This window comes from Saccostrea cucullata, unplaced genomic scaffold, assembly GCF_032062105.1.
Source record: "Saccostrea cucullata isolate Sc308-1 unplaced genomic scaffold, CSIRO_AGI_Scuc_v1 ctg23895, whole genome shotgun sequence".
In the NCBI taxonomy this organism is placed as follows: domain Eukaryota; kingdom Metazoa; phylum Mollusca; class Bivalvia; order Ostreida; family Ostreidae; genus Saccostrea; species Saccostrea cuccullata.
Window position 1 is genome coordinate 1 of NW_026919933.1, and position 9174 is coordinate 9174.

Here is a 9174-nt window from a genome sequence, read left to right on the forward strand (position 1 = left end):
TATTTATATGGAAGCATCCTCAGGTAGTGTCGATTCAAGTTTGTTCAAATCATGACCCCTGGTGGAAGGGCGGGGCCACAATGGCCGACCAAAGTTTTACATAGAAATATGTAGGAAAATTCTTTAAAAATCTTCTTCTCAAGAATAACAAAGCCATAATTGATCATATTTATATGGAAGCATCCTCAGGTAGTGTCGATTCAAGTTTGTTCAAATCATGACCCCCGGGGGTAGGGCGGGGCCACAATGGCCGACCAATATTTTACATAGAAATATATAGGAAAATTCTTTACAAATCTTCTTCTCAAGAATAACAAAGCCATAATTGATCATATTTATATGGAAGCATCCTCAGGTAGTGTCGATTCAAGTTTGTTCAAATCATGACCCCTGGGGGTAGGGCGGGGCCACAATGGCCGACCCAAGTTTTACATAGAAATATGTAGGAAAATTCTTTAAAAATCTTCTTCTCAAAAATAACAATTTGAAAGCCATAATTGATCATATTTATATGGAACCATCCTCAGGTAGTGTCGATTCAAGTTTGTTCAAATCATGACCCCCGGGGGTAGGGTGGGGCCACAATGGCTGACCCATGTTTTACATAGAAATATATAGGAAAATTCTTTACAAATCTTCTTCTCAAGAATAACAAAGCCATAATTGATCATATTTATATGGAAGCATCCTCAGGTAGTGTCGATTCAAGTTTGTTCAAATCATGACCCCCGGGGGTAGGGCGGGGCCACAATGGCCGACCAAAGTTTTACATAGAAATATATAGGAAAATTCTTTAAAAATCTTCTCCTCAAGAATAACAAAGCCATAATTGATCATATTTATATGGAAGCATCCTCAGGTAGTGAAGATTCAGGTTTGTTCAAATAATGACCCCTGAGGATAGGGTGGGGCCACAATGGCCGACCCATGTTTTACATAGAAATATATAGAACAACTCTTTACAAATCTTCTTCTCAAGAATAACAAAGCCATAATTGATTGCATGTGCCATTAAGGAGGTGGTTAATAAGGCAGGGAGTGACATGAACCCCCATATTATATGTGGGGACTTTAACTCGGAGGTGACTAGCCCGGGTTATCAGCTGTGTACAGAGGGATACCTGTCTGACGCCTGTATTCAACAACTCCAGTCACTGGAGAATTTACAATTTCAGGATGGATCAGTGAGTGGATATTTTTTTCGTCTTGTATTGAGTGGTTTTTATGATAATGAGATAAAATTTGGTTATCTACAGTAAGGAGTTTAGTTTTGTTGCTCATGTTTAAGTACTGTGCAGATATGTTATTTTAGAGAGTTACTTTTTAAATTCGAATATTATAAAATTCTGTGGGAACTAATACATGAGTTTAAAAGTGGAAAATTCATTGTAGAAATCTTCATTAATCAACACATTATGGAGGGCATTTCAGCATACATCCAGCAGTATGAAAAGTGCCTATAAAGCTGCTCAGGTAAGACAAAAAAAGGTCATGGGTGTTAAAAAGTGTATTGTTCTGTTCCATTATAAGATATTTTTTTTGTATTTATACCAAAGAAGCCTAATTCTAGACTTAGATAATGCTCCTTTAAATTTGAACAACATAATTACAAAAAGAACATCTTTACTAAGTCAAATGTAAGGCCTAATCTTATGAATATTTCAGGGGAGAGAACCACGTCTGACCTCCTTCCAGAAATTAATGAGGGCGGCTGTAGACTACATTTTCTTCAGCTCTAACTGTCTGGACAATGTGGGGGTACTAGAGGTGGCGCCGGAGGAGGCCATCACACAGACAGGGGGAATCCCCGACCAAATATTCCCATCAGACCATGTATCAATCAAGGCCACTTTCTCATTCAGATAAACAACATCTGTAAGTTTTCTCAGCCAATGAAATGTTTCACAAACATCTTAATTAGATTTATAATGATTGGTTTTTTTTATATAGCGCCTTTCTAGCATAAATGCTACTCAGAGCGCTTTACAATACATTAGAGTCCTTTTTTAGAAGGAAAGAAGGACTCTTTGCTAGACTAATTCACATGAATGAAACAATTTTGTGTGTTAAAACATGAACATTTTTCTCTAATTACAGTAAAACTCAGTTAAAACGAAGTCACTGGGACCTATGAAATTACTTCGCTATATCTGTAATTCATTATATCGGTATAAGGAATTCGTTAAATTTATATAGTTGGGGATCCAAGATAACTTTGCTATATCCGTGAATTCCCTATATCCATGTTCGTACTAAACAAGTTTTACTGTATTGCTTGTTAACTGACCTTTCAAATTACTGAGTTTGAAAAAAAAAAACCTAATGAATTTGTTGAAAATAAGTTTTCCATATAATGATAGATTTATAAAATCAAAGTGTTATGTCAGAGATGTTTCTAACTAAATCATGAAAGTGTATTATTGTGTTCATGTTTTTTTTCACACATTGGTGTAGCTTCATGAAATAACCCTCATGAATGATTTGTCTTTTCAGATCATGATCATTATTGGAGAGCCTCGACTAAAGATCTACTTCCTCATTAATCATTGGTCAAATCATGTCAATCATCTGAATCATAGTTTACCTCTAGAACTGATGGACTAGCAACAAAGTGCAGCTAATTTTGAACATGGTCACGAAGGCACCACTACGTACATGGTTAAACAAGTCAACAATTAATATTTTTTGTGGAACCTTGAAAACACATTTTGGCTTTAAAAAGTTGCCTTTTCCTCCTAAATGGATTTTTTTCTTTCTTTGAACTTTGTCCACCTTATATTTATCATCTCAAGAAAATCCAGATGTGTATAGAATATGCTTTATAAACGAGGCCTCTTAGTTATATGTTGTTTTTTATGATAGAGTTAATGAATTATTTTATGAACATTTATTAATTCAATTGAGAATTTGGGTATTTTAATGTGTTTGTTGTTTTATTCTTCTTTAATGAATGTGAGTTTGGATTTCAGTGTTAGTTGATGTTGAAAGGTGCCATTTTGGTTTCAATATTGGATGTATACATTTTTTCCTAAGCTTAAAATATTATTGTGGAAGTTATTACTCTTAGAAAAAATATGTCTGTAAAAAATTAAAAATTTTTATAACTGAAATTATTTTCTTGTTAATTAAATTATTAATAAAATCTGACCTCATAGAGGATGTTTATTTGTTAAAAGATAAGGTGCTCATTTTTCTTAAGATATTTATTATGCCAAAAAAATATATAAAGTTTAATAATTTTATTTCATCTTACTTTATGTAATCCGAATAGAAGGAATATATTTGGACAATAGAATAGCATTCTCAGAGGATTCTGATTAAGTTGATGTAGAATTTGGCTTTTCCGACGATATTTCAAATTTAACATGAGAGCAAAGCGTTTTTATTGTCAAACAACTTCAACTGTCATTTTCATTATATATCATTGTAAATTATTCATTCCTTTGAAGAAAAAAAACATGTTTAGTGCATATTGATATTTTGGAAGAAAAAAAATGTGTTTATAATTTCATTCTCAAACTTGTAGTTTCTCTTTTGTACAAATTAGAAATGACTCATATATAAATATTATGTATATCGACAGTTTTCCATGTTTATAGCTTTTTTTGTCCAATTTTGACCTGCAAAAGCTATGCTATAATTGCTCGTATTTTACTTATAAAATACATTTCTTTTGGAAAATCATTAAGGTTCAAGCAACATTTTATATGAGTGAGCAGAGGGTTTATGAACCTTAAAGAGCAGAGTTGCATGAATTTCTGAAAATATAAAATATCAATTGTTTTTATTGATATATAGCCACTGACTTTTAGCAAATAGTAATAATTGGGAATACTCTGAATCACCCTGCTTTTCGCGCTTGGGTCTTTTTTTGAGACTGTTCTTTTCATCATCTTTGTAGCTCAATTTGTATGATGTACAATGTACCCTTTAAAATCCCAAATCTTCCAATTCTCAGGTAGACAAAACACTATTTCCTAAAGAGAGAATTTTTAAAACTTAAAGGTTTATATTAATATACAATCCTCATTTAATTGACACTATATATATGAAAAACTTCAAACAATGAAATTTGATCACAGAAAAAACAACTGCCCTTGAGCAAACTATGAATATGAAAGATCGAAGAGAAATTTTGCCGGGTGTTGACGATTTAAGACAATCCAACTAGAAAGACGACGGGCTTGTTCCTGGAATGGCCACTCCGCACTCCATGTAAGTGTTCGGAGTGTAGGATCATCCACCACCAATGTTCCCAACAAGGAACCTCCTCCCCCACACACCCTCCTCACAGAACCTACAATCCGCATGATCCGTTAATAGGATAACTGGACAATCTCTCTCTCCCTCTCTCATGTAGCTTGTATAGCTCTAGTCTGAAATATCTGACGTTTTCAGGATATTTTACGAGCCAAGAAAACATTAACGTAAAATATCAACATCGTAAAAAGTACAACAAAAACTGGAAAACATCAGATATTTGGGTCTAATATAGCTCAAGTCAAAGAAATTCTACATGTTAAAACATGCGAATATTACTTATTTAAGGGGAAGAAGGACCTTTAGCTGAAAAAACAATAATGTTATCGGTATTTTGTAATGTTATAGGTATTTTGTAATAAATGTTATAGTATTTTGTAATGTTATAGGTATTTTGTAATGTTATAGGTATTTACCTGTGACTGCCGGAGAAGATGGGTAGTCTCCCGCCACTACTGCAGAAGTTTCAGATCCACCTACAAGTTCACATTGATCTTCTCCAGATCTGCTCCCGTCTCCAATGTTTAAGAAGGTTGTCGTCAAATTTGCACCAAGGAAAAACTTGTATCTAAAATGCACACTAGTTATAACTGGTAGCAGGAACTGCTTTGCCACAAAACATAAAATGAAAGCAAAGAAAATATTTTGCCCGCTAAATATAACCTGGATAGACAAAGTCACCAATGCGAATACTTAATGAGATGTCCATAAGCCACCCGCTACATGTCCGAATACATTGAACTTTTTATTGTACTCACATATTTCTGCAGTGTGATTCTGATTAAAACTCTTTAAGTGTCTTTTTAACCATTATTTACTTTTACCTAATAGTGAAAAAAGTAATTGGAAGGACACAGTAATAACTAATTAAAGGACACACTTAATATCGATATGGAACCCTGTAACTGAATTTGAATTTAATTTGATTCATACCTTGTACTGTTACACAAGACTACAGCGAGATACGGAGCCGAGGTGAAGTTTGTTTTCTTGACCACTGTTTTTCCCCCGCTACATCCATTGAAAGACTCATCCACGGACACCTCATAAGCATACCAACAAGGGCGTGGCCGACATGCATGCTATCATGCAAAAAATTCAATTACCAGAAATCATATTAACACTAGTGTACCAAAAAGGATTTTTTTTCACCTTGCAAGAAAGTGATGTTTAGAAACTAAAAAGAACTTCTAGATACAGTAAAACTCGTTTAGTACGAACATGGATATTGCGAATTCACGGATACAGCGAAGTTATCTTGGATCCCCAAGGTATATAAATAAAAAAAATTCCATATACGGATATAGCGAGAATCTGATGTCCAACTACTTTGTTAATATAACCCAGTTTTCAACTACAATTAAACTGTGCTCACGCGGTTCCTGGGGGCCGGGAATCTGAACGCCGACACGGTACCAGGAGTCAGTCCACCATCCGTGTGTCCCCAGATAAAATGTCCATAAAGAACTCCTCCCCTAATTCCACTGCGGGCATAACCTGAAAAAAAAAATTCATATATTCTTAATTAAAAATAAAGATGGAAATTCTAGGATTACGTAAGTAGTTATAGTATATGTTAAAAGTTTTTCAAACTAAGGTCAAACTCCAAGGTTAAGGTCAAATGGTTTAAACTGTTGGTACTCAAGGAAAGGTCTTTTAAAAAAGATACACATGTAAAGTAGGAATTCAGAAAGCCTTTGCACCAACCTTTCAAAAGTTAACCACAACCTTTCAAAAGTTAACCAAGGTCAAAATTTGATAAAGTTTTACAAAAGTAACTCCAGGCTCAAGGTCAACATTCATTAAAAGGTCAAGTGTGCTTCTATTTACTTGGTATATTATAACAAAACAAAATATCGTCTCAAGTTCTCCAGAATGAGAGAGGATTAAGATTTGGCCTATGGTTTGCGACTATGCAATTAATAAAGTTAAAGAAAAAAAATTCTGACACATTTTCCCGGATTTTTCAAAATTATCCTTTCTTAGGGATATCCATCCCTTAGAATTCTATACGAGGGGTGGTAATGTAGCACCCTTTCTTAAACATACCGGTTAGTGTGGGGGAACTCATATAGTCCCCGGGTAGGACGGCATCCTCTTTGCTCCAGTCCCCCTACCAGTTCACAATGATCCGCTCCATCACCGCTGCCATCACCAACATTCAAAAATGTGTCGGTCAAATTCATACCCAGAATATCTTGTACCTGTTGATAAGGTACAAATACATAATTCATTTTTCTATTTTCAGGGTTAATAGCAGTTTACATTTGTATATGTTTCGATTTTGATTCTTATTCACCCATGCACCCAGCATGACATATAAACGACAAAAAGAAGAAAAAAAATAAAGCACAAAACAAAAGTCAATGTATGAACAAAACACATATCGTTTAAGTTATCCTCCTTCAACTGACATTCACTCTGGCAAGAAGAAATTTTTCTTACCTTGTAGAATTGCAGAGTACTACACCGACCAACGGTGCGGACACATATTGCGTTTTCTTGACATACCTCGGACCACCCGGACATCCATTCCAGGCAGTGTCATGTGTAAAGTTGTACTTGTACCAACAAGAAGTCGTGGTGTTAAAGCAGTCTGAAAGAGAGAGTAGAAATAACTGAAATGTATGATCATTTGCTAATGTTTTGTCAATGAGTAGGAATGCTTACTCCTTTTAGGCGCCTAATCCCATGCACCTCTGGTGTTTTAGAGGTCCGTGTTTTCTCTGCTCCTAATTTGTATTTTGATAACTGTTCGTTATTTCCATATATCATCTCAGAATGAATGTATAGAACTAAAATACCTGGCGGGTTAGATTGTTGTCCACATACATAGGCTGGAGATGACCAGGTCCCATTACTCCTACAGGTAGAGGTCAAGGTTATTGAGGGGTCAGAGTTACAGGTGTAGGTAAGGACAGTTCCGATCTTTGTGGCTGTGACCATGACCGAAGTTAAGGTCGCGTCGGGATGAAGGTCAGGGCAGTCTTAAGAATTGATAATAAATGTTATTTATCAATTTTCGAAGAGTGTTTTTACGAAAGCCAAATTCTTAATTCATTCACAACAATAAACTAATCAATTTATATTAGCTTTACCATCAGCATTTTATTTTAAATGATTCGATATTATAATAATGTTATTCAAATTTTCGTTTACAAGAAATCGTTTAAAAAGTACCCCTTATTTTTTGGAAATTAACTTTTCAGTGTGGTATACAATTAAATTACCGAAAACGAAAACCGTTAGATCGATTATCAATTATTAAAAATTCTAAAATAACGAAAACTTACTAGTATTAATAACAAAAACAAAACTGTAAATTTTTCAGATGCTGATTTCAAACCTGATTTGACGCACTTTGGACCAGAAGCCGCGGGAATACATCTTTCTTGAAGTGAGCACGATGCATTACAAGACCCAGAGTATTCCTAAAGGACAGAAATAAAAAGAAATGTACATGTATTTAGGTTTGTAACATATCAAAACTTTGGTTCCTTTATGTATAAATACTGCAGTTAACTTCAAATCTTTTCTTTTAAATTTAAACTAAAAAAGTGTTTCCGAGATAAGCCGTTTTTAAAATTATTTCATAAAGTAAAAGCATTCTTTTTAAACAATTTTAATACTTTAAAAACAAAATATTTACGTAACAACAAACTTTTCGTATCTTTTGAAATAGACATGCATTTTTTAACATATAAAATTTGATGTCTGTGTTTTCAAGTTCATGTACATGTACTGGTACTAATTTTTCGACGATACAGATAATTGATTTAAATTTTCACAAAATTTATAATTTTAGAAGGTTATCCTATCCAAAAAGGTCGTTTAAAGAATTTTAAAAAATAAGAAAGGAAATGTTTTTAAAAAAATCTAGACTGATACCCCTGGAATATTGCTTCGACTGACGTATATGTATTTCACATCCGACGTCAGATCAGAGGGACTCTCTGATTCGTCGCTATAGGACAGTTCACATTCTAAAAGACTTCTCTGAAAATTTAACGAGGCACAAGAAACTCTTTTCGAACATTCCCTGATGCACATCTCCATTCCGATTGGGACAATTTTCTCCATGACAAATCCGGACAGTCGTAGATCGGGGAAAATATGCCATAAGTTCCTCCATTAACATAATGTGAGAATGAAATAAGAAAAAATATAATATAAACAGCACTAGTCGCCATTTTTGTATGTTACCTTCTCCGTACAGTATATTTATGCTATTCCTTGTTAAGTATAGTACATAAGCACCTTTTATGTCGGTTACAAGTTTATATCAATTATCAGGCTGCTTAATGTCTAAAAACAAAAAGTTCAATTTCTTCAAATAACATTTGTTACGTAACACAATAAGGGTATTTTTGAGGCGCGATAGGTGGTAGTTCTTTAAGTTTATAGTTTGAAAGACAATGTAAATATCCAGTTTCTGAAGTACCTGAGAATAAAACATAAGTAGACCAGTATTTGTGTATTTTTAAATGCTAAAACCATGGTACGTGCATGTTGACTCACATTTCCTTAAAACGGTGCTTTGTTAACATTCCTTTATTCTTGCAGACTAAAAATTCCCCTTTTGGAAGTTCAATATTAGTAAGCAATATGATATTAATCGTAATATCAGATTACCCCAGGTCAAACTGGACTGTCCCATTTAGGGTCAGGTACTAAGAATGAATCATCACATTGACCTTAAAGTAGCAATATTTGTATAATTTAATGAGATCAACAATGAACATATCATCAATTTATTCCCAATTTAGCTCAAGTGGGCATTTCTGCGAAAAGGTTTCTCGGAACACAATGGAACTTCAAGATTTGATCTCTTTAAATTCATAACTAAATTGTTGTTTTTAAGACAACTTTGGTTACTTTAACTAGTCAAATAAATCGCCTACGATGATTTCGGAT

The 9174-nt window shown here is 34.0% G+C and overlaps 1 protein-coding gene and 1 pseudogene across 1 annotated transcript; one reads left to right on the forward strand and one right to left on the reverse strand.

Annotated features, from left to right (window-relative positions):
• The first annotated feature begins 1003 nt into the window (after positions 1–1003).
• LOC134240412 (uncharacterized) lies at positions 1004–3328 on the forward strand. Its single transcript, XM_062722508.1, has 4 exons — positions 1004–1184; positions 1393–1473; positions 1666–1875; positions 2494–3328. The coding sequence occupies exons 1-3, from the start codon at positions 1044–1046 to the stop codon at positions 1864–1866; spliced, it is 423 nt and encodes a 140-aa protein (XP_062578492.1). The 5' UTR covers positions 1004–1043; the 3' UTR covers positions 1867–1875; positions 2494–3328.
• Positions 3329–4167: 839 nt separating this feature from the next.
• LOC134240402 (uncharacterized) lies at positions 4168–8807 on the reverse strand (annotated as a pseudogene).
• Positions 8808–9174: the final 367 nt, after the last annotated feature.

Bases quoted from the DNA above. Each gene is read 5' to 3' on its own strand.
- LOC134240412 (XM_062722508.1), top strand. From the start codon at position 1,044: ATGAACCCCCATATTATATGTGGGGACTTTAACTCGGAGGTGACTAGC. The intron at 1,185-1,392 runs GTGAGTGGATAT...AATTCATTGTAG, and splicing joins TACAATTTCAGGATGGATCA to AAATCTTCATTAATCAACAC. The intron at 1,474-1,665 runs GTAAGACAAAAA...TGAATATTTCAG, and splicing joins GTGCCTATAAAGCTGCTCAG to GGGAGAGAACCACGTCTGAC.